The 26,388-nt window shown below is 31.8% G+C and overlaps 2 protein-coding genes and 1 pseudogene across 3 annotated transcripts; 2 read left to right on the forward strand and 1 right to left on the reverse strand.

Moving 5' to 3' along the window:
- The first annotated feature begins 2,260 nt into the window (after positions 1–2,260).
- On the forward strand, positions 2,261–5,871 carry LOC114389462 (mitochondrial phosphate carrier protein 3, mitochondrial-like). Its single transcript, XM_028350148.1, has 6 exons — positions 2,261–2,685; positions 3,692–4,053; positions 4,181–4,224; positions 4,864–5,078; positions 5,173–5,297; positions 5,402–5,871. Exons 1-6 carry the CDS (start codon positions 2,380–2,382, stop codon positions 5,466–5,468), a joined length of 1,119 nt encoding a protein of 372 aa, XP_028205949.1. The 5' UTR covers positions 2,261–2,379; the 3' UTR covers positions 5,469–5,871.
- Positions 5,872–12,437: 6,566 nt separating this feature from the next.
- On the forward strand, positions 12,438–14,987 carry LOC114389463 (annotated as a pseudogene). Its single transcript, XR_003661774.1, has 5 exons — positions 12,438–13,173; positions 13,301–13,344; positions 13,986–14,200; positions 14,295–14,419; positions 14,524–14,987. The product of XR_003661774.1 is annotated as a mitochondrial phosphate carrier protein 3, mitochondrial-like (transcript).
- A 751-nt stretch (positions 14,988–15,738) lies between these two features.
- LOC114390929 (V-type proton ATPase subunit C-like) lies at positions 15,739–20,912 on the reverse strand. The gene is made up of 11 exons (XM_028351859.1): positions 20,752–20,912; positions 20,609–20,677; positions 20,394–20,521; positions 20,107–20,206; positions 18,620–18,687; positions 18,397–18,538; positions 18,078–18,194; positions 17,760–17,885; positions 17,348–17,431; positions 17,184–17,263; positions 15,739–16,251 (listed from the first exon to the last, which is right to left on the reverse strand). The coding sequence occupies exons 1-11, from the start codon at positions 20,887–20,889 to the stop codon at positions 16,149–16,151; spliced, it is 1,155 nt and encodes a 384-aa protein (XP_028207660.1). The 5' UTR covers positions 20,890–20,912; the 3' UTR covers positions 15,739–16,148.
- Between the last annotated feature and the right edge of the window lie 5,476 nt (positions 20,913–26,388).

Raw genomic sequence — 26,388 nt, forward strand, 5'->3', positions numbered from 1 at the left:
GACTGAGTCTTCACCAAATCAAGATAAAAAATTTGTATTCAATTCAAGCTCAAAATTTATAGTCCCAAATTCTTAAATTATATCGAGCATGGTCAAGCTAGCCTGGTCAGTTGAATTGGTTTTGCCATGACCTTTGTATGCAAACCAACACATGATGGTAGGGAAAATGAAAGTGACTATTACATTGGACTAGAGGAAGAAGATAAGTTTGTGAGTAAAGAGTGAGGGTGATATTTTGAGTTGTCACTCCATGCTCAAGTCGGGGATTGAACACAAGGGATCCAAATGTCAAATTACTTGTGCTAACAACTTTTTGGCTATGGACATACATTCTAATTGACCTTATTGGTGTTTATGTGATTTAATGTCATCTTAATATACTTGAAATTATCAATTTATTGTCAAATTAATTCTTATTGATGTCTTCTTAAATGGACAATCACATGACAAATAATAAGACATATTCAACATTTCTTAATGATGTTAATGGATGGTTAACTATATCAACAAACTTGACTAATAAAATTTCATTTTGCAATAAAAAAAAATCATTGTTCATTTCTATTAGTCTTTCATTAATTTTCTTTTGTTAAGTAAAATTTTTGTTTCCTATTTAATCTTTTTAAATATCATGACCTTTTCATTTAATCATTTTAAATACAAGTGGTCTTTCATAGGGCTGACAATAAACTGAAAGAGAATAAATTACAGCACATATTAATTTAAATGTTACATATTTTTAGAAATTGAAAACTTATTTAGGTTCCTTTTTCTGTTATTAAAAAATGAAACTAAGGTGCAGGAAACATTACACCAATAGGCAAGAACTTAGGTAGAGAAAGTCTGTCCCAAAAATTAGCAAAAAAAAAAATGTTAACCAATATTACAGTTGTGTGTCTTAAAGATGAAGAGAATACAGTAAGGTAATGAAAATATAAAAGAATGGTAAGATAGCGGCGATTGATGATTCCAACATTATGGCGCAAATAATATGGTCTATATATACCACCTTCCTCCACGTTCAGTTCACTTGTCCCTCTTTACAAAATTATATGCAACAAATGCCACTCATCCTTGTTTTAATTACAGATGCACCACAATTTAGCATTTCAATGAAAAATAAAATCTTAGAATATGCTTCAAGAAGAAGAAATCCTCGAGATGGTTTATACTACTGATATGATTATTTAAGCCATTATAATTAGATTATAATAATCGTAATTTACGTGAAGTGATAAACTTAAAGTTTACTATAGTAAATTACGATTATTACATTGCTACCTTCTGTTTGGTGAGATTACCAAAATTTGCTTATCTTTTCAATCTAAAGATTAAGATTAAGTTTCACAAAACATTTTAATTAGTTTTTTTTATTAATTGAACAATTCATTTGATTATTTGATAAGTAAGTTTTTTAATAATTTTTAACATTTTTTAAATATTATTTAAAATAATATTTTTTAAAACATTATATTTTATCTTTGATATATTTGTTCATTTTCTTATTTTTTAAATAAATTATAATTTTATTATTTTTTTATTATTTTACATTTTTCAACTACTTCAATAACTAATATTACCAAATACTTTTAATTTAATAAGTTATTTTTTCAATTTTTAACTATAGTTATCGACCAACTTTTCCTGAAAAATTAGTCGGTAGCTGAAAGCTGAAAATGTAACTTATTAAATGATTAGTGTTTTATAGAATTAATTGTTGCAATAACTGAAAAATATAAAATTATATAAAAATAATAAAATCGTGATTTACTTTTTTAAAAAAAATTAATTTTTTTATAAAATATATTAAGAATAAAAGTAGAAAAAATATAAAAAATTAAAAGATAAAAGTTAACTTTTAAAAAATATTATTTCAAATAAAATTTTAAAAAATATTAGAAGCTAATAAAAAAGTTTGTGTACTAAATGATTAAACAAGTTTTTTAATTAGTAAAGAAAATTAAAAATGAATTGAAATGTCTTCTTGAACATAATCCAATTTTATAAAATTATTTGAAAAATATTACAATGATGCCGATTATATATTATGTTAACTATTTATAATTGTTTAAAAAAATTTACTTCATATTTTTCAATAAAAGAGGTTGATTGAAACATTTTTTTATGAACAGCATCTATCTATATGTAAAGGAAATTTGAAATATTCATGATGGTTAGTTGAAATTTTAAATTAACTTTCACCTTTCGAACTTTATTTATACATTTTAAAGTTAGCGGGGGGCATTTTGTCCGCAACACAATATAAAGTACCACGCAACGTGCAGCCGATGGGGCACAAAAGAGAGAGACCCTTTTCCTTCTCTCTGGCTTTCCTTTGACGCTTCTGACACTGCTCCTTTTCTTTCTCTCCGTGTCCTAATGGCTCTCCCCGACTCTTCTTCCCGCCGCAACTCCCTGATCCCCTCCTTCATCTACTCCTCTTCCTCCAAAACGCTCCCTCTACACCACATGCTCAACTCCGCCTCCGCCGCCGCCCCCTCCCAGCCGCCGGAAAACCTCCACGCCGGATCGCGCGGCCTCATGATTCCCTCTCCCAGCGAGTCACGCAAGATCGAGATGTACTCCCCTGCCTTCTACGCCGCCTGCACCGCCGGTGGAATCCTCAGCTGTGGCCTCACTCACATGGCCGTCACTCCTCTTGACCTAGTCAAGTGTAATATGCAGGTTCTCTCTCTCTCTCTCTCTCTATATATATATATATATATATATATATATCGATCTGTCTTATTGTGCTTAGATTTAACTCTGTTTTTGTTCGATTGTCATGTGTTTGCTACTATTTTGCTTCGTGATGGTTTAGATCTGCGATTAAGTCGTGGTTCTCGCGTCTTCGTCAATTAGATCTGCCACGCTTGGAAGCTTTGTTTACTTGAAAGATCGTTAGCCTCATATTTCGTGATGTTTCTAGGTTGATTTCATGCTTTTTATTTTTCATTTCTAGTTTCGGACATGTGCTATCCTGGTCTTTCAGAAGTCTCATGACTTTGCAGTTTGTTTTTTTTCTTTCCCGATCAAGTCTGTTAGATTATCTAGTTTCATGATTCCACGAGAGAATCTTCGTTAGGCGCGTCGTTAGATTACAGGAGATGGAAGGTTTGTTTTTGTGGAAGTGCTGAATCTGTAATGAATAGTCGTGATTTGTCTTGGGCCGGTTAGGATTCGGCTTCTCTTAAGTTGAGGTGCTGGTTGTGATTCTGCGAGATAATCCTTAGTTACTTACATTGGAGGACAAGGATGTTTGTACGTCCTGGAGCGCTGAATCTGTAACGAGAGATTAAGAGTCTTGTTTGTTGTTGTAACGTTAAGGATCCAGTTCCTCAGAAGTTTTACTCCGTTGAGGCGCTGAGTGTGGTTCTGCACGAGAAACTTCATTTGACACATTGTTGCATTAGAGAGCCGTCTTGAATTGCTGAACCTGTAATGAATTGTAATGTTAAGAATCTTACTCTTCGAAAGTAAGTAATCTTAGTTGTGTTGATAAGAAAATCAACTTTTGATATTACATGCACATGCATAAAAATTATGGTTGTGTTGGAATATTACTTTATAAGTACTTTAGAGAAGTCAAATCCTAATGTTGATACCTAGTGCATGGCATTGGAATTGAGATTGTTTACTTGGTTGTTGCTACGATTTGTGTTTTAACATTTGAATTGGTTATTGATTTCAGATTGATCCTGCTAAGTACAAGAGCATCTCTTCTGGGTTTGGAGTTTTGCTTAAGGAGCAGGGATTCAGGGGCTTTTTCCGTGGCTGGGTGCCTACCTTGCTTGGTTACAGTGCCCAGGGTGCTTGCAAATTTGGCTTCTATGAGTTCTTTAAGAAGTACTATTCTGATATTGCTGGCCCAGAGTATGCAAGCAAGTACAAGACCTTGATCTACCTTGCTGGTTCAGCATCTGCTGAGGTTATTGCTGATATTGCTCTTTGCCCATTTGAGGCTGTGAAGGTCCGTGTCCAAACTCAGCCAGGTTTTGCAAGGGGTTTGTCTGATGGGCTCCCAAAATTTGTCAGATCCGAAGGAACCTTAGGGTATGCTTACAAATGCTGTTAACTCGTACATTGTTTTTGGTAGAGGATGTACTGTAATCATTCTATGTTGATCTATGCTCGGATTTAAGATTAGGTTGTGATCTTATTAAGTGTCTTATGATTTCAGGCTGTACAAGGGATTAGTGCCTCTATGGGGACGACAGATTCCATGTAAGTTAGCCATCCATATAGTTTGTAGTTTGCATTATACTTTTTAGTGCCCTCTTACTGAATTGGATGTGTTTGTGCATTGTTCGGTATCTCTTGGGTTACCAGAATAGATGGTGTTTTAGTTTGTACTCCAACTTTAAGATTTATCAGGTTACTAAATTCTCATGTCCTGATTGTTGAGCCATTGTGGCACTTCCCTGTTGCGTTACAGTTTTTGTTGGGAATTAGTTGTCATTTATTGTAGATTTTGGATGCATATGCCTATACAACTCTGATTATTCACACTATATTATGATATTGATAATGTATTATTGGTTCTCAGCATTTCCATATTGCAAAGTATGGTTGGTTTGTGAATTGTATGCTTTTCATAGCTTTTTTTTAATCTTGTTTATGCCGCCTTCATCATTATATGGAATTATTATTTTTGTTCTGTGCTCTTACTCAGTTTAAAAATTGAAACTTTTTGTCTGTTGAGAAATGATGCTATTTGTCATTGTGAATATTGGTGGTGAAATTTGATGTTTTTTGTTGTATTAGTTTGAGGTCTGTTTCATTTGCATCTTATAACTTGATATATAAAAGGTCCTGATACCTGATAATATGACCTGTATAACATAAAAATGTTCTTTCTTGCAGACACAATGATGAAGTTTGCTTCGTTTGAGACCATTGTAGAGCTGATCTATAAGCACGCCATCCCAACACCAAAGAATGAGTGCACCAAAGGCCTGCAACTTGGTGTCAGTTTTGCTGGTGGATATATTGCTGGTGTACTTTGTGCAATTGTGTCTCATCCTGCTGATAATCTTGTCTCTTTTCTGAACAATGCAAAAGGAGCAACAGTTGGTGATGTGAGTGTCATACTTGGTGCATGTTTAGTATAATTGTTTCATATTGCATCTGTTTTTGACGAGCTTCTTTGATTTTATATACTGTATAATGCAGGCGGTGAAGAAGCTTGGCCTGTGGGGTCTCTTTACCCGTGGTCTTCCCCTCCGTATTGTTATGATTGGAACTCTTACTGGAGCCCAATGGGGAATATATGATGCATTCAAAGTGTCTGTCGGATTGTAAGTTTACACAATTGCTAGTTTTATGATAGGGTTCCATACTTTCATATATATTGTTTTCCTTCAGTATTGACGTTCTAATGAAATAAATTTCCCCTTCCCAGGCCAACCACTGGTGGTCCTGCTCCTGCAGCTGCTCTAGCTTCTGATGCTGAGCTTGCAAAGGCATAGAATGTCCAATGATGACACATTCAACAGTTTGTTTACGAAACTTAGAAAGCCAGTGAATAGGGACACCATAAATAAACAGGAGGATTGCAGAAGTTGCTTGAGTGGAACTCGAGCTTGGTTGGATAATATATTCTTTTAAAGTTCAGACATCGTGTTTCCATTTTTCTTAAATTTGAGTATTTTGAATTTTTAGGAGGATGGTTTTGCTCGCATCCTCCTCTTGCTGAAAACTTTGTAGGTAGGAATGATATAATTTTGCATGCTAGGTTCTCTACATGCCATTGTCAAACGGGAATACTCATTTGTTTTCTTGTCTGTGCATAAGCACAGACGCATTTGCAAATGTCTAGATTGAGATAATTTTTACTCCCTTTATTTGATTATTTCTTTTGGAAAATGTTCCTTTTTTGTTGTATTGCAATCATCAGCTCTCTTAAACGACTGTTATCATGAGTCAACTACTAGCTATTTAATCCCTTTTTTGTTGTGATTAGTTCCGGGGAAAATGCAAAATTGATGGGAATCCAGTCACCTATCGCGATCGATATGTTGGACTTCTCGTTATGGGTCTTAATGACTCAGGCTTCACCAAATCAAGATAAAAAATTTGTGTTCAATTCAAGCTCCCAAATTATAGTCCAAAATCCTTAAATTATATCGAGCATGGTCAGGTTAGCCTTGTCTGTTGAATTGGTTTTGCCATGACCTTTGTATGCAAACCAGCACATGATGGTAGGGAAAATGAAAGTGACTATTACATCGGAGTAGAGGAAGAAGATAGGTTTGTGAGTAAAGAGTGAGAGTGAAATGTGACAAGTCTCATGAACTTTTAAATATTTTGTTAAGGATCAATAATTGATGGGTCAGACATACATTTTATTTTTGGGTATAATTTGTGTGATTCTTCTCCCATCGGGTTGGTTCATTTTTTAGGTAAGGTGATATTTTGAGTTGTCACTCTATGCTCAAGTCGGGGATCGAATACCAAACCTTGAATAAGGAATCCAAATATCAAATTACTTGTGTTAACAACTTTTGGTTATGGACATACATTCTAATTGACCTTATTGGTGTTTATGTGATTTAATGTCATCTTAATATACTTAAAATTATCAATTTATTGTCAAATTGATTCTTATTGATGTCTTCTTAAATGGACAATCACATGACAAATAATGTGACACATTCAATATTTCTTAATGATGTTAATGGATGGTTAACTATATCAACAAACTTGACTAATACAATTTCATTTCGCAATAAAAAAATCATTGTTTATTCTTTTGAAAATTGAGTTAAAGGAGAAAAAATTATTTTGCAAATGAACCTTCTATTAGTCTTTCATTAATTTTCTTTTGTTAAGTAAATTTTTTGTTTCCTATTTAATCTTTTTAAATATCATGACCTTTTCATTTAATCATTTTAAATATAAGTGGTCTTTCATAGGGCTGACAATAAACTGAAAGAGAATAAATTACAGCACATATTAATTTAAATGTTACATATTTTTAGAAATTGAAAACTTATTTAGGTTTCTTTTTCTGTTATTAAAAAATGAAACTAAGGTACAGGAAACATTACACCAATAGGCAAGAACTTAGGCAGAGAGAGTCTGTCCCAAAAATTAGCACAAAAAAAATGATTAATTAGTTTCACAAAACATTTTAATTAGTTTCTTTTTTTTATTAGTTGAACAATTCATTTGATTATTTGACAAATAAGTTTTTTAATAACTTCTAACATTTTTTAAATATTATTTGAAATAATATTTTTTAAAACACTATCTTCTATTTTTTTATATTTTCTTTTTTTTTATCTTTAATATATTTATTCATTTTCTTGTCTTTTTAATAAATCATAATTTTATTAGTTTTCTGTCATTTTACACTTTTTAACTACTTCAATAGCAAGTTTTACTGAATACTTTTAATTTGATAAGTTATTTTTTAGGTTTCTAACTATCAGCTTTAATTTGATAAGTTATTTTTTAAGTTTCTAACTAGCAGCTTTAGCATCCAACTACCGTCTAGCTTTTCCTGAAAAACTGGCTGGTGGCGGGAAGGTGAAAATCTAATTTATTAAATTATTAGTGTTTTATAGAATTAACTGTTGCAATAACTGGAAAATATAAAATGATATAAAAGTAATAAAATCATGATTTATTTTTAAAAAAATAATAATTTTTTTATAAAATATATTAAGAATAAAAGTAGAAAAAATATAAAAAACTAAAGGATAAAGTTAACGTTTTAAAAAATATTATTTCAAGTAAAATATTAAAAAGTGTTAGAAGCTACTAAAAAAGTTTATGTACTAAATAATTAAACAAATTTTTTAACTAATAAAAAAAATTAAAAATAAATTAAAATGTCTTCTTGAACATAATCCAACTTTGCATATAGCAGCCGACAAACGTTAAACACATTCTTTTTCAAATTCGAACGCATTCTATAGGAGAGTTCTATAGTTTTCAATTTACTATTTTAACCAAATATGTCCATTATAACTCATAAATATGTAAGGCTGACTTTCTGGAAACCACTCCAATAATCTCGTTTCTTTAATATATACGTATTTTGTAATGAGTTTAATATTGACAGTGCAACTGTATATAGTTTGCAACAGAATAAAAAAAAATAGAGGAATCTGGGGTCATAATTAGTTGTACCCTATAACCAATGGAATTGAAACAATAGTGTAAGATCTTGATTGGTTTACATGTGAAAAATAATCTATTTAACTGGATAACAGGTTAAAAATATCTATAGTTTGAAAATATAAGGTGTGTATAAAATAAAATAAAAACAAAAACTAATAAAACAAGTAAAATTCTAAAAATGAAAATAAATTAAAAACAATTGGTTAAGACCTAATTAAGTTTTTGCTCTATCAAACTATTCATAATTTCCTTATTTAATTCTTCATTTTTATTTTTTAGAATTAATAAAATATCATTTTATTTCTTAAAATTGTGGAAAGGTTATTAGTCATCCACAAACAAATTCTGTTAAAAAAATGTGTGATGTGATATGTTATCTATTATGGGATTGTCCAACTATACATACATAAATAGCATAAATAGAAATCAAATTGACACTAAATTGATAATTTAGTGAAATAAGAAGATTAAACTAAAAAACACAAATCAAGTCAGTTAGGACAAGAAACCATCAATGATTGGTCTTTTATCAACAAAACATTAAAAAAAAAATATGAGAGCCTTCAGGTCTTCACGTCTCACCCCTCACTCCCTTAATCATAAGCCCATTTGCTTCCCTTTGCTCCGTCGCAACAATCACCCTCACTCTTAAGTCATGAACTCACGACAACGACTACATATGACGAAAAGGCTAACAATTGTTGTGATAGTTTTATTTCCCTCTTTTTTTTTGTTCATTTTTTACTTTCTACCAAATTTCAAGGATAACAATATTCGTGAAAAAAAATTATTAACATATTTATTTTAGTATAATAAATTAAAGATAGATAATTATTTTGTTTTATTATCACATTTAGAAGAAAAAAATTGAAATGTGATGCTATGATAGTCATTGTAATTGTTTTTAATATGAAAAACGCTTATATATCCTAAAGTAATCTCATATATCATTTTGTAAAAATTATAACGAGGGTACTTGTATATTTAATGGTTTATATGACTTTAATTTGTAAATGTTGCACAGGTCTTCTATTATTTTAAATGAGAAAAATGGTTATATAATAGTTATCTAAAATTATTTTAATCATAATTTATTATTTATGATTTTTTAACCATAATATTAATATGAAATAACCAGTGACTTTGTCGATGACTCGTTTTTCTCAAATAATTTGACTAGCTATCTTTAGTGATTTTTCTCTCTCAATCACATTTTTTTTATTCACAAAATTTAAACTCAGAACCTTACTTAAAGGAATTGAGTTCAACATCACTTACTTGTTGGTCCCACTATTTATAATAAGTTTGATAATTTTTACAGAATTACCTTAAAAGTCATATAATTAATGATCTCTGATGAATAAAACTAATTTATCACCATTTAACAATACACATAACTCAATCATTTAAAATGCAAGTTGGAAACATGTATTGCAACATGTATTGCAATTCTGTAAGTAACTTATGTCAAAATCATGTCTAATGAATTAAAGTTTCAAAGGCATCCTAACATATTAAATATATGTAGATCAAAAAAGATAAAATACAATTTAGAAACTTATACTATAACTTTGTACGTAGCATTTTTCAAAATAAAATATCAAATCTTATGTCAAAAAATAAAGAGTTAGTTTTTTTTTTATGGAAACACACTTATGTCATTTCATTAATAATAAGCGCAGAAATACATGAGGGAACAATGTTAAAAACTTGAGAGCTAGCATGAAAAGTTGACCCATTGTTAAGGAATAAGCGACAAAATTTGTTTGTCTCTTGACCAAACCCACCATTGAGTTTGAAAAACTGGAAAATAAAGTGTGAGTTTACTCTCCTAAAATTCTTAGTCTCATTTTCGCTCAACAAAATTATAAATAAGAAATTTGATTATGACTCAGTCTTCACCAAATCTAGCTAGCCTTGGCTGAACCTGATTATGACTCAGGCTTCACCAAATCAAGATAACAAATTTGTGTTCAATTCAAGCTCAAAAATTATAGTCCAAAATCCTTAAATTATATCGAGCATGGTCAGGTTAGCCTGGTCAGTTGAATTGGTTTTGCCATGACCTTTGTATGCAAACCAGCACATGATGGTAGGAAAAATGAAAGTGACTATTACATTGGAGTAGAGGAAGAAGATAGGTTTGTGAGTAAAGAGTGAGGGTGAAAGGTGACAAGTCTCAGTGAACTTTTAAATATTTTGTTAAGGATCAATAATTGATGGGTCAGACATACATTTTATTTTTGGGTATAATTTGTGTGATTCCTCTCCCATCGGGTCGGTTCATTTTTTAGGTAAGTTGATATTTTGAGTTGTCACTCCATGCTCAAGTCGGAGATCGAATACCAAACCTTGAATAAGGAATCCAAATGTCAAATTACTTGTGCTAACAACTTTTGGTTATGGACATACATTCTAATTGACCTTATTGGTGTTTATGTGATTTAATGTCATCTTAATATACTTGAAATTATCAATTTATTGTCAAATTGATTCTTATTGATGTCTTCTTAAATGGACAATCACATGACAAATAATGTGACACATTCAACATTTCTTAATGATGTTAATGGATGGTTAATTATATCAACAAACTTGACTAATAAAATTTCATAGGGCTGACAATAAACTGAAAGAGAATAAATTACAGCACATATTAATTTAAATGTTACATATTTTTAGAAATTGAAAACTTATTTAGGTTTCTTTTTCTGTTATTAAAAAATGAAACTAAGGTGCAAAAACATTACACCAATAGGCAAGAACTTAGGCAGAGAAAGTCTGTCCCAAAAATTAGCACAAAAAAATGATTAATTAGTTTCACAAAACATTTTAATTAGTTTCTTTTTTTTATAATTAGTTTCTTTTTTTTATTAGTTGAACAATTCATTTGATTATTTGACAAATAAGTTTTTTAATAACTTCTAACATTTTTTAAATATTATTTGAAATAATATTTTTTAAAACGCTATCTTCTATCTTTTTATATTTTCTTCTTTTTTTTATCTTTGATATATTTATTCATTTTCTTGTTTTTTTTAATAAATCATAATTTTATTATGTTTCTGTCATTTTACACTTTTCAACTACTTCAATAGCTAGTTTTACAAAATACTTTGTTATTTTTTAAGTTTCTAACTATCAGCTTTAACATTCAGCTATCGTCTTTCTTTCCTGAAAAGCTGGCTGGTGGCTGAAAGCTGGAAATCTAATTTATTAAATTATTAGTGTTTTGTAGAATTAACTATTGCAATAACCGAAAAATATAAAATGATATAAAAGTAATAAAATCATGATTTATTTTTTTTAAAAAAATAATAAATTTTTATAAAATATATTAAGAATAAAAGTAGAAAAAATATAAAAAAAACTAAAGGATAAAGTTAACGTTTTAAAAAATATTATTTCAAGTAGAATATTAAAAAGCGTTAGAAGCTACTAAAAAAGTTTGTATACTAAATGATTAAACAAATTTTTTAACTAATAAAAAAATTAAAAATAAATTGAAATGTCTTCTTGAACATAATCCAACTTTATAAAATTATTTGAAAAATATTACAATGATGCCGATTATATATTATGTTAACTCTTTATAATTGTTTAAAAAAAATTACTTCATATTTTTCAATAAAAGAGGTTGCTTGAAACATTTTTTTATGAACAGCATCTATCTATATGTAAAGGAAATTTGAAATATTCATGGTGGTTAATTGAAATTTTAAATTAACTTTCATCCTTCGACCTCTCTCTCGATCTTTATTTATACATTTTTATAATTCTGTATGGTTAATTTATAGTTAAAAATCACGAGACATGTGTTCTAATAAAAGTTCAAAGGATAAAAACAATAATTCTGATCCTTTGATAAAAATAACTTTTGGCTCAAAAGGAGAACCAAACATACACAAATTAAACAAGTAGTTGTTGAGTCGCGACCAGCGAGCTGATTTCCATTCCCCCTAACTATCTAGTGTCAAGATGGTAAATCAGAAAAGTTAGCGCCAATATAAAGTACCACGCAACGTGCAGCCAATGGCGCACAAAAGAGAGAGACCCTTTCCTTCTCTCTCGCCGCTGCATTTTGTCCGCAACACAATTGGCACCATATAGAAATTGAGTTCTGTTATATCTCCCAAAGGATTACAAGAGGATATATATATATATATATCAAAAGTAAAAACCGTATGAAAAACTGAATCCTAAAAGTATGGCACGTGTGCAACTGCATGTACCACGTCTACAACTATTCAAAAGATAAAACTGCATCTGGTTGTTACACCACCAATATAAAGTACCATGCAACGTGCAGCCAATTGCCTCCTTTTTCTTTCTCCGTGCCCTAATGGCTCTCCCCGACTCTTCTTCCCGCCGCAACTCCCTGATCCCCTCTTTCATCTACTCCTCTTCCTCCAAAACGCTCCCTCTACACCACATGCTCAACTCCGCCTCCGCCGCCGCCCCCTCCCCGCCGCCGGAAAACCTCCACGCCGGATCGCGCGGCCTCGTGATTCCCTCTCCCAGCGAGTCACGCAAGATCGAGATGTACTCCCCTGCCTTCTACGCCGCCTGCACCGCCGGTGGAATCCTCAGCTGTGGCCTCACTCACTTGGCCTTCACTCCTCTTGAAATAGTCAGGTGTAATATGCAGGTTCTCTCTCTCTCTCTCTCTCTCTCTCTCTCTCTATATATATATATATATATCGATCTGTCTTATTGTGCTTAGATTTAGGGGCTTAAGGAGCAGGGATTCAGGGCCTTTTTCCGTGGCTGGGTGCCTACCTTGCTTGGTTACAGTGCCCAGGGTGCTTGCAAATTTGGCTTCTATGAGTTCTTTAAGAAGTACTATTCTGATATTGCTGGCCCAGAGTATGCAAGCAAGTACAAGACCTTGATCTACCTTGCTGGTTCAGCATCTGCTGAGGTTATTGCTGATATTGCTCTTTGCCCATTTGAGGCTGTGAAGGTCCGTGTCCAAACTCAGCCAGGTTTTGCAAGGGGTTTGTCTGATGGGCTCCCAAAATTTGTCAGATCCGAAGGAACCTTAGGGTATGCTTACAAATGCTGTTAACTCGTACATTGTTTTTGGTAGAGGATGTACTGTAATCATTCTATGTTGATCTATGCTCGGAATTAAGATTCGGTTGTGATCTTATTAAATGTCTTATGATTTCAGGCTGTACAAGGGATTAGTGCCTCTATGGGGACGACAGATTCCATGTAAGTTAGCCATCCATATAGTTTGTAGTTTGCATTATACTTTTTAGTGCCCTCTTACTGAATTGGATGTGTTTGTGCATTGTTCGGTATCTCTTGGGTTACCAGAATAGATGAGGTGTTTTAGTTTGTACTCCAACTTTAAGATTTATCAGGTTACTAAATTCTCATGTCCTGATTGTTGAGCCATTGTGGCACTTCCCTGTTGCATTACAGTTTTTGTTGGGAATTAGTTGTCATTTATTGTAGATTTTGGATGCATATGCCTATACAACTCTGATTATTCACACTATATTATGATATTTATAATGTATTATTGGTTCTCAGCATTTCCATATTGCAAAGTATGGTTGGTTTGTGAATTGTATGCTTTTCATAGCTTTTTTTTAATCTTATTTATGCCGCCTTCATCATGATATGGAATTATTATTTTTGTTCTGTGCTCTTACTCGGTTTAAAAATTGAAACTTTTTGTCTGTTGAGAAATGATGCTATTTGTCATTGTGAATATTGGTGGTGAAATTTGATGTTTTTTGTTGTATTAGTTTGAGGTCTGTTTCATTTGCATCTTATAACTTGATATATAAAAGGTCCTGATACCTGATAATATGACCTGTATAACATAAAAATGTTCTTTCTTGCAGACACAATGATGAAGTTTGCTTCGTTTGAGACCATTGTTGAGCTGATCTATAAGCACGCCATCCCAACACCAAAGAATGAGTGCACCAAAGGCCTGCAACTTGCTGTCAGTTTTGCTGCTGGAAATATTGCTGGTGTACTTTGTGCAATTGTGTCTCATCCTGCTGATAATCTTGTCTCTTTTCTGAACAATGCAAAAGGAGCAACAGTTGGTGATGTGAGTGTCAGACTTGGTGCATGTTTAGTATAATTGTTTCATATTGCATCTGTTTTTGACGAGCTTCTTTGATTTTATATACTGTATAATGCAGGCGGTGAAGAAGCTTGGCCTGTGGGATCTCTTTACCCGTGGTCTTCTCTTCCGTATTGTTATGATTCAATCTCTTACTGGAGACCAATGGGTTATATATGATGCATTGAAATTGTTTGCCGGATTGTAAGTTTACACAATTGCTAGTCTTATGATAGGGTTCCATACTTTCATATATATTGTTTTCCTTCAGTATTGACGTTCTAATGAAATAAATTTCCCCTTCCCAGGCCAACCACTGGTGGTCCTGCTCCTGCAGCTGCTCTAGCTTCTGATGCTGAGCTTGCAAAGGCATAGAATGTCCAATGATGACACATTCAACAGTTTGTTTACGAAACTTAGAAAGCCAGTGAATAGGGACACCATAAATAAACAGGAGGATTGCAGAAGTTGCTTGAGTGGAACTCGAGCTTGGTTGGATAATATATTCTTTTAAAGTTCAGACATCGTGTTTCCATTTTTCTTAAATTTGAGTATTTTGAATTTTTAGGAGGATGGTTTTGCTCGCATCCTCCTCTTGCTGAAAACTTTGTAGGTAGGAATGATATAATTTTGCATGCTAGGTTCTCTACATGCCATTGTCAAACGGGAATACTCATTTGTTTTCTTGTCTGTGCATAAGCACAGACGCATATGCAAATGTCTAGATTGAGATAATTTTTACTCCCTTTATTTGATTATTTCTTTTGGAAAATGTTCCTTTTTTGTTGTATTGCAATCATCAGCTCTCTTAAACGACTGTTATCATGAGTCAACTACTAGCTATTTAATCCCTTTTTTGTTGTGATTAGTTCCGGGGAAAATGCAAAGAGTGTTGCTAGGTGCACCCAGGATCAAGTTGATTCGTAAAAGACTTACGGATCAAGTCTTGATCCATAAGTCTTAAATATTAACTTACGGATCAACTTGATCCGTAAAGTGTATTTTTGTCTTTTCGTGGTTAGTGCTGGGTGCACCAGCAATAATGCTGGGTGCACCTAGCAGCACTCATACAAAATTGATGGGAATCCAGTCACCTATCGCGATCGATATGTTGGACTTCTCGTTATGGGTCTTAATGATTTTGAACTGAATGCATATATATCAAGATTGCACACTAAAAGCCACGAGGCAGCTCAAAGGTCTACTACTGTAATGAGTAAGCTTGAAGTGAAGAGCTTTTGAAAGTTCTCTACGAAAAGTACTAAAACGTTAGAATAATTTATTAATAAAATATACGAGGATAGTTAATCAAGAAACCTGCTATAACTAACAGTAGTGAGTGGGTATAGATAGATGAAAACTATTGGTAAACATCAAAACAGAACAAAAAATTGACCTCTTGATTAAGATGTATTTTTTAGAATATATGTATATAATAAACAAATAATTAAAAATAATTACATATGATATCACAAAAAAAAAATGTCAATCTTATAATATTCAAATAATTTAACCGAAAAAAGTTTCCCAGAAAAACATCTTTAAATATTGATTAATTGAGAAGTACAACAATAAACAACCTTATTGCATCCAAGTAACAGTTTATTATTACACTCTGCAGGGCTGCATTATTCTCTAAAGGGATGAGCCAGAGTATGTCACATCTCCAAGTTCATATAATCGCCGACAAGAAAACTTACACGAAACAATACAAGTTGCTAATGGTCAATCCTGGCACCAGACGCTACCCTTGAAATTCATTAAACCCTTTTGAAACTTTGATCGCTTCAATTATATAGATAAATAACAAAGAATGAAATATGATCGTAATGTACAATATCTTCTTCAAATCCTGTTTGCATTGGCATTATTGCTGTCCAAAGGAGCCCATAATGGATTGTAAATTAAGTATCGGGCTGGTTTCTGAGAGCCCTCAAGCAACATTGATGGTGAAAGACACATAGGGGTGAGCATCGGCATCACCTGCTAGGCCAGCCATCCCGGCACCTACTTCATCCTCGGTCTTCCAGTATGCACTGCACAAACCATTTTAAAGGTACAATATTAGCATGTAAAATAGTCACTGTATCAAAAGATGTGAGAAAGGCTAGTTCTGCTAAAGCATGATACTACAGGAACAGAGGTACCCAAATTCAGTTTTAGTAGACAATCAGAAAATTAGTCAAATATTTTTCATGTTGTGTGACTTTAAGATAGACATGTCACATGATCCTTTAATGAAATCACATGACTAATTTGAAGTTACATTACTTGATATTTTATTCTTAATCATTCATACCAACATTGATCAAAATACACCTTTTTAATTTCTTACATAAGATTGACTTTCTCACATGAATCACTCCTCCCCTGCCCCACAAACTCAGATCTCAAACTATTTATTTAGAGAATGTCAAGAGAATAGAAGATTTATAAAATTTCAAATAACTATCTACTATCAGCAACTTCCTATGTTTTAAACTGCTGAATATTGGAAACTGCAAAGTGACCAGTACCGTATTTTGTCATTTTGAATTAGTATAGTATATATTGACTAAAGCACAAACAAATTTCTTCTGTTTACTTCCACTCCTCTTTCATGTAGCTGTAAAGCATGTCAACATCTCAAATGAGTTTAAATTAGTCAAGGATTCAGGATTGTGATGACCCATAAAGAAAAACACCAAATAAGTCTTTTAAAGAATAATGTAAATATGGTGCATGAAACTTAGGTTAAGTACTATCCAACACTGTGCATCCTGTTCATTGACAGACTCTTCAAATTAATTAAACCAGTCATGGATCTTAGCTGTTACTGTTAGTGTGTGCCCTATTCCCCCCCCCCCAAAAAAAAAAAGCATGGATCTTGAATCCATCTGCTGTATGCCTCTGTAAATTAGACTTGGCAGTGTGTAAAATTACCAATGGCCATATATTCAGACATCATAGACATTAATAAGCCACTTGCCTGTTTGTGCTATCAGTCAACCCTTCAAGGATAGAACGTACTTTCTTCTCGGATTTTACAGAAGGAGCTAAAACACATGCCTGGAATACCCAATACTCAGTGATCAGTGTTTGAAAATCCCAGGGGTCATTAGACTGCACTTTGATTTTAGAAGAGTATATTACCAAGAAAGATGGTGGCAGACCATATCTCAGAATGCTCTCAGCAAATAAACGCACAGCACAAAAGTGCATCCAGGAACTGAAAACCTTTGAAAAAATATAAAGTAAAAAGTAGTGAGCAAGAATAAGTGTTGAGTGATAAAAGGTGAGAAAAGTATAAAATTAAGGTCAACAAATGCTAGTAAATTAGCACAGAAACTAAGGACCACTGTGTAATGCCAGTCCCAGATTGGCTAGGCTAGTACAGAAACAGACACATCCAGGTATAAGAAATCCAGATTGAAATAGTCCTTCAACTTAACATGTTTCTATAATCTCCTTGGTTGTCTACTGCTACCTCTAAATTCTGCCTTATAATATTCTAAGGTGCTTCTACAAATTAAATTAAATTAAGTAATAAATAAGTAAATAATACCTCTCCATAGCTGGTATAGCACCATTGCAACAGAGAAGCCCTCAATCTTTCCTGATCTTGTACCAATTTATCTAACTCCTGCTTTCGGTTCTCATGTGTTTCTGGACTGTATTCAAAGTCACGAATCTGAATACAATGACATAAAGTTTAATTAAACACCTTTCATCAACTCTGGCATTGATACTAACACTTGCCATTAGGTGTCTCATGCATTCCTTCATCCCACAACTTTCCATTAAAAAGTGGTAGGGTAGGCTTAAAATTATAGAATACGATTATTACCAATATTAACAAATTGAAATATACATAAATACTTACTTGGAACCCTTTTTCACGTGCACTAGTTCTAAAATTATCCGCAACACGACTGAAGAGTGTTACAGTATAAAGAGCATATTCGTTATCCTCATACAACTTCTTAGAAGACCTGGGGACCTAAAACATTTATCCCAATAAGAATCAGAATAAGGAATAAAGCTAGAAAAAAAAGCATGCTCATAATTATTCAATAATGTCAAAAACATCATCAGGATATTTAGATGAATCACAGGGATTTTACAACCAAGATCCATTAACAATAATTCAAGGGAAGTAGCAAAAGAAATTCAAATTGGTGAGTTAATATGGTACGACTTGCCACATAATTTATCAATGTTTCATAGCTTGAGAGCCAATCCTTCTGTGAATACTTGGAAACAATTGCAAGGAGGGTAGTTAAATTTTCTGAAGTTACAATGTCCTCAGGTTTTACCAAGTTGGAAAGATCACGGACTGCTAAGCTGAAATAGTCAAGTAGATCAGCAAAGAAATAGAACATACTATATTTGAAAACTATACCAGTCATAACAACATCCACACACCTTCCAGTTTGCTTTCGGTTGATAGCATTAAGCTGACTGCGGATATTGTTATACTCAGAAACACGAACCTGGCATGAAAGACAAAGTTTAAAGGGCCAAACGGGAAAATTAATCAACATGCAAAATAAGCAGGGATGTTGTTCTTCGATATATTATTCACAATTGGGGGTTACAGAAAACAACTTTAGAGGTGTCTCTCATAATTCATGGCTAAGGTGGATCATAATAAAATGTCATGTAACTTAAGGATCTAAAATGATGTCCTTTAAAAGTGAGAGCAATCTGAAATTAATATCGCAGATGACGACCAGAACAGTACCAAAGCAAAATCCACTGGATAAAGTGGCCCATGGTATTTGAGAATTTACCCAGAAAACAAAACTACAGTCCTTATCTTCTGGATTAATTTACCAATGAACCTTCTATATGATATTGGAAAAACTGAGGTCCTCTAACTAGAATTCAAACAAAATATAAAGGGCCCATAACTCTAATAGAGGTCATCACGGAACATGTTGGCATGAGAAAAAGCACTATCTATCTGTGACTCTGCAAGCTAAAACAGAGAGACAGAGGTGAATCCTTTGTCATTTATATGATGTAAATCATCATCACAAGTGTGGGATTGACAGCTTCAGTCTTATTCCCAAGGTTTTAAAACAGGTCCATGACCATGATTTTGCCACGACCACAAATGTGTCGCATTCAAATAGGCTTCATTTGTCCACAATTTCTTGCAATATCATGAAATGCGACGAAACCACAACTGTGACTGCAATTTAAAACCTTGCTTATCCCTTTTTTTTGCATGACTACAAAACCATCCTTAGGTTGAGTTACACCAGTACCAAACTGACCACAGTTGACAGTTTGATAGTGGCATCAAAGAAAAGGTTGCCCAATCAGATGTTGAGTTTTAATTTGCAATTAAAGTCCAGGGGAGCCTAATGCACATGGATAAAAGTTGAAAAAACTTTAAGCATATTGACTTAAACAAAACATACAATTGATTAAATTGCATGTTCCTCTTGGATTCGACCCATCTAAAGTGAGGGATAAGTTATAAGTTATAACAAATCCATACTTTGTTATGAATGTGCAATTGGCCAATTGTGCATATATTTTACCATAATATCAACTGTTGACTCAAATGGTTGAGAACCTAAACTTTTCCTTCCAAAGTGAACCCCTTTTAATTTAAAGGAGCCAAAATTACTCTGCTTCGACATCAAGTCTGAATTGAAGCATGTAGCATCCCTCCTAAATAGAAAAAAACCAGTCTACACTAACTGAATTATCAACTCCACTCCACCTCACTTGATTACAAGCTTGTAGAAGCCATGCAACCATAAAATAGTTACTATAATTCGCTAGCCATGATCCCACTATAAAGGAACGATTCAGCACTACAGAGACCACACAACAACATATTGCTACAACAACCCATCTCCTAAATCTAACAGAAAGCTGCAAGTAATTGAATATACCTTGAGATCATCCTCAATCTTTGCCACTTGACTGTGAATACCATCCACAATCTCCTTCAAAGGCGACATGGTCGGGTACTTTGCCTCATCCCAAACAAACCTGAACCAATAAAAAAAGACAGATAAAAAATGGCTGGGAAGGGAGACCCCACCAGAGGTGGCCAACCAGTTTCTCCGACGAAGATTAGTGATCGACAAAGACAATGATACTCCATACCAATAACATGGTAATATAAAATATAAAAGAAAACGCAGATCAGAGATTGATTATGAAACGGAAGGCGAGCCTGGTCAAGTAGGAATCGACGGGGACGCCGTCGACGGTGAGGGCGCCGGTGTCGATGCCGGAAACTCTCTCGAGCTCCTCAATCTGGCGCCTGATCTTGTGCGTAACTCCTTCCACGAAATTGTTGGACTAAATAATAATGCATTAAATTGGAGATGAAAGATCAGAGAAGATAAGTGATTTGGAGAAAGGAAAAAAAGTGGAATGAGGATTCACCTTGGCGAGGTCATCGCTGAGGGAGAGGAGAGAGTCTAGGGTTCCGATGCGGAGGTTGGGGATGTTGAACTGCGACAGAGAAGAAGAAGATCAATAGGCAAATAGCAGAGAGAGAGTGTGATTATTATTATAAATAGAATTACTCTGTAGAGAGGAGTGTCGAAGGAATGCTTGGAGATTCGTTCCTGGAATTGGTTCCAGAGCTGAGATGCGGAGTTGGGGACGGGAAGAGACACTGCCCAGTACCTGCTCGCCATTGCTTCCTTCCTCTCTCTTGTCATGATATCACATTATAACTTAATAATATCATAGTCTCAAAAAAATTAACGGCAGAATTAATTTATAACACTTTTTATAATTCAGAAATTAAATTTATAATTTTCATGTCATTACATCACACTTTCAAGTACGAATTTAGTTGTTTATCCAATAATTTTATAATGTTATTCAATCACGTGTAAATTAATATGATTTTTGAAATAATTATCATAAAAATCAACAAAATTCTTATTCTATTTATTCTTATTTATAAGACTCGAATTTGAAATAACTATGTTCTTTTGTATGAAACTTAATCTATAATGTTTTTTCATTAATTAATTTTAGATTAGAAATATTCTTCATTAAAAAAAATACATCCACAAATAATTAGAAAATAAAAGAATATTAATAATGATGATAATTTTAAAAAATAAATAATAAATTTAAGATAAATTTATTATTATTAATTAAATATTTTTAAATTTTGATTAATTAAATAATTGTGTCTTATAAATAAGGCGAGAAATAATTCTTTCAAACAAAAAGAAGAAGAAACAAGTTAAAGAGAGATAGACTATGTCGATGTTATGCATGTGTAAGCTCCTGGGGCAATTCCCCCTACAAGATTTTCCTTTTATTTGTATATGTGTAATAAAAAAATTGTCCCATAAAAAAATTAATATTGTCCCCATAAGATAACTTATTCTAGAGTTTCAAGTCAAAAGATAAAATGTATTTAATGCATAATAAAAATTGAATTTTTACCACTTAGATATAGGTGATTTAAATGTAAAGTGGAAGATTACATTTTATTAGATAAAACTCATTTGAATGAATGTATTGAAAATTGTTTTTGTTTCAACTTTTAAGATAACTTATGTATTATAGTTAGTGACAATCTTTACTGTAAATAGAGAAGAGAATTAGTGGATAAGATATACATGTAGAGAGAACGTGTGAGAAGATAGATTACGACACAAAGTCACTCTGTTATCATTTTTTGTAACTCTTCAGTGTGGAATACTCGGGTTTGTAGAATGATACAAAAATTTAGGGTGAGTTACAATCTTATAATCATTTTGTGATAGTGAAATACTTTTGATCTTGTAATCATTTTGTAATAGTGAAATATTTTTTAGACGGTTCGGTAGACGTAGGCAAAAGGTTCTTGTGTTCATTATTATTTTTTCTGCCTTATAATCTTTGTTATATTCTCACTATCCTTTGTGGGTATTGGAAATTTTGTTTGTTGAAGCGTTGATTATCCAACACTTATTATTAAATGAATGTAAAAATTATATAAGAAAAAAGTTATACTAATTTTACTATTTTATCCTTTTAATTTTTATCATTTTTTACGATGAAAAAATATATATATTTTTAAAATATGAAAATACGTGGATGACAATTGTAATTTTAGAAACTTAAATATTTTAAATTTCTTTTGTCATGATATTATGCATTTTGTAAAAAAATTATGTCATTTTTATTTTGGAAAAAATATTATAAACTATTCGGTTAACTATATTTTTTATCCCTAATTTTTGTTATAAAATTTACTTGTAGTCTCTAAACATTTTTATTATTTGATCCCAATAATTTTCTTCTATTAATAGTTGTAGTTCCTATTAACATCAATAGATGACATAACAAGTCACATTAATAGTCGAGTAACTTGTTGTGTATTTGGCAAGGGGCGGCCAAATATATTTTTTAATAAATTGTGTTGTTAATATTATATCTATTCAGATTAATTGATAATATCAAACAAATTTATGAGACGTTAAAAACATAATTTACCCAAAAAAACTATGGGTGATTGCCCATCAAAATTCTTGATGCAGTGATAAGTAATGAGGCTATTATCGCCTAACATGGATATTACATCATTAGTTAATGTTATTACTCGATAATAAGAACTAAAATAGTTAATGGAGGAAAAGTAAAAGTATAGTGACCAAAAATACTAAAAAAATTATTTAGGAGTTCAAAATGAAATTTTCAAAAAATTTAGGACAAAAACATAATTAATCCTAAACTATTTCTTGCCCCTACTAAGAAATTTTTTTGGATCTATCATTGAATATCATACTCCCTTTGGTTTCAAATATAAGGAAAAAAACACAGCATGTTAACTAAGAACGTTAGTTAACCACATTTAATTATATCAATTTTAATTAAATAGTAATTTTTTTCAACTTACTCATCATTGAAACTTGATATGAATAAAAAAAAAAGTTATTAAAACTAGCACCTCGATTAAATGAAGAATATTTTACCGATAATAACATTACATAAGGTAAAATTAGTTGGAATTATCTTATATTTGAGACCAATAAAAATGTATTTTTCTTCTTCTAATATTTGAGAATAGAGGGAGTACAAGCTAAGGTTGTGAATGGTTTTAGACTGTCAATGCATATGCATAGCTATTTTTTTATGGTTTATTATATATCAAGGAAAAATATATTTAGACACCGTAAATGTTATTGAACACCTTTTTTGTACGCTTAGCAAGAGAGATAAAAATGAAATACAATATAAGTATGATAGATGATGTAATGTGACAAAAGAGAGAGATATGAAAAAATAAGATTGTTGCTGAGGTATTTTAATTAAGGCTAAAATGTGTTTTAGGTTATTGATAAATTAGAAAATTTTATTTTGGGTCCCTAATAAATTATTTATTTGCATTGAGTCTCTAATAAAAAATTATTAGTCCCTATCAAATATTTTTCAAAGGGAATAATACAAAATGAAAAAAATTTATTAGAGATCAAAAATAAAATGTGTTAATTTATCAGGAATTAAACCCAAATATCAAGGACCAAAAATATTTTTATTTTATTTTATTAGGAACTCAACACAAATAAATAATTTATCAGGGACTCAAAAAAAAATTTAATAATTTGTCAGGAACAAAACATATTTTAGCCAATAATTAATAGGGTATTCAAAAATCATTTCTCACATACAGTATTAAGTAAGGTTATTTTTTTATATAAGAAATGGAAGAATGCTTGGAATGGAACATGCCCTGTAATACATTCTCTCTCATTAATTAAATTTTATTAAAAACTATAAATAAAAAAAATTAAGGAAGGGAATGATGACCTATTTAGTAAGATATTTAAAGACACATTGAAAGATATAATGTTGGCATTGCTACAAATAATTCAACCCTAGTCCTAATATATTTATTTAAGGTACATCAAGAAATGATTTAATTAATTAAAATGTAAGAAATAAAATCAATAAATATAGGTAAAATTGAGAATGTGATCAAAATTACAAATTTTCAAAAATTGAGGATTAAATGTTTCTATTTTCAAATGAGGGACCGAATTGTGAATAGGGAAAAATGGAGGGACCAAATTTTTTCATGCTTAACATTTCATGCCTTAAAATTCAATTGCTTGAATAGTAGACAAAATAGAGTAAATTTAAACCTAAACCCAAATTCAAGACAAAGCACACATATAAGCAAATAAGAAAATAAGTGGAGTTTGGGGTGAGAGAATACGACATCAATATTTTATATTGGTATGGTCAACTTGACCTACATCTAGTCCTCAAGTCATACTTGAGATTTTTCCACTAAGTCAACGTATTATAAAGTAGTGAGTTGATTATGTCAACACCTATGACAAACTCAATTAGGACACCTTTTTTCTGAACACTAGACCTAGTTCCTAAAGATCACACACCCTAGTGAATATGAAGATAAAATAACAAACTGATTATGTCAACACCTATGACAATCCAACCTTGAAACACCTAAACTTATCTCTAAGATTTAACCTCAAGACACCTTTACTAATTATATTGGCCATGGCTTGATAAAGACCTTAAGAAGGTTGTTTCTTATGATGATACTATGAGAAAAGCTAATATTAGTATAACTTGATTGGAGACATGGAACATGATTTAGTAAGATTGTTGAAGCAAAATGTCAATGTCTTTGCATGGGTTCGACTAACATGCTCAATATTGGCCCAAACTTCCTTTGTCATAAGCTAGGTTTAGACCCATGAGCAAAGTTGATTGCTTAGGAGAATATGAGGTTTAGAGAAGGGAATAGGAAAGCTACCCTGGAGAATGATAAGAAGTTATGCAAGGCAAGTTTTATTAAAAAGGTAAAATACCTAACATGGTTGGCAAATGTGGTGATAGTAAAAAGTTGAGTGGAAAATAGAGAATGTGTATTGACTTCATTGATTTAAACCGAACATGCATGAATGATTCCTACCCATAGCTCAATATCAATTATTTAGTAGATAGATCCTCAACGTAGGAGTTACTAAGCTTCATGGGCACATACTCAATGTACAACCAAATATGAATACATATGTGAAAAGAAAAAAAAGACAACTTTCATAAATGAGGCAACAAACTATTGTTACAAGATCATGAATTTTAGCCTGAAGAACTAATCAATCAATTTTAACACACTTGCTATAGATGTGGATTTGGCTTTATTGCACATTTATTGTGTATACTATTAGTATTTTCGCTAAGCTTTATTTTTTTTTTGGATTTTAATTAGGCTTTATTGTAAACCTTGATCAATTCTGATTTTAAAGCCTTACCTTTCATTCTTATCTAGGTCATAACTTGAGATTTGGTAATGTGATTGAGGTTATATTTGTGCCTATAAAAATATTAAAGAAAAACTTATATTTTTTTATGAAGAGGTCGTGAGCAGATTTAGCCAGAATCATGAATTTGAAATCATTTTCTATCCTGATAACCTAACATAGGTTTAGAGTTTTAAGTATATCTTAAGCTATTGAAATCTAAACGACATCACCAATGCTAAAATTTCAAGGTCAAATTTATTTACAATTTAATGAAGGCATGGACAAAGATAGATACTTTACAACTCAACTTGCCTTTGTGAGACTAAATTGTATAATTGGGCTAATAAACATTTGGTGGGCCTATATTTTATGTAGAAGATTTGGTTGACCTAAAGGAGACTTTATAAATACATATCTTTAGGGAAAATAAGAAAGAATCACTAATTGGGGAGCTATCTCACTTGGAATTTTCTCTTTCGTGTTTCAATTTTCTCTTCTTAGTGAAGAGAAAATTGAAAGCTTCCATTGAGAGCTAAACTATTTTTAGATAAATTCATTGGTGTAAGGATTCATACTATTGATTTAGATGCAAATCAAGGAAAAGTGGAAAAATGAATAGTTAAAGGAAGTAAGAGTCTAGTTAGGCTAGGAAGCTAAATAAGGGAAAAAGCTATAAAAGCAAAAGAGATCTTGCTTGAAAAGGAGATAAACACTTACAAGTTTAAGACCAAAGTGGAAAAGAAGAGTCCAAGATGGTTCTCTAGATTCAAGTGAAAAAAGGCCAATTTAATGACTTAATAGGTGGTGCATCTATTATGAGATTTGCAACCTAATTTTTTATTAGACTTTATGTAAATATTTTTGACATATTCTAACTATAATAATTTGAGTTGAGAATGAATGGTAAGGATATGGAATAACTCTAAAAGAATACTTACT

The sequence above is a fragment of the Glycine soja genome, chromosome 16, assembly GCF_004193775.1.
Source record: "Glycine soja cultivar W05 chromosome 16, ASM419377v2, whole genome shotgun sequence".
NCBI classification, from domain to species: domain Eukaryota; kingdom Viridiplantae; phylum Streptophyta; class Magnoliopsida; order Fabales; family Fabaceae; genus Glycine; species Glycine soja.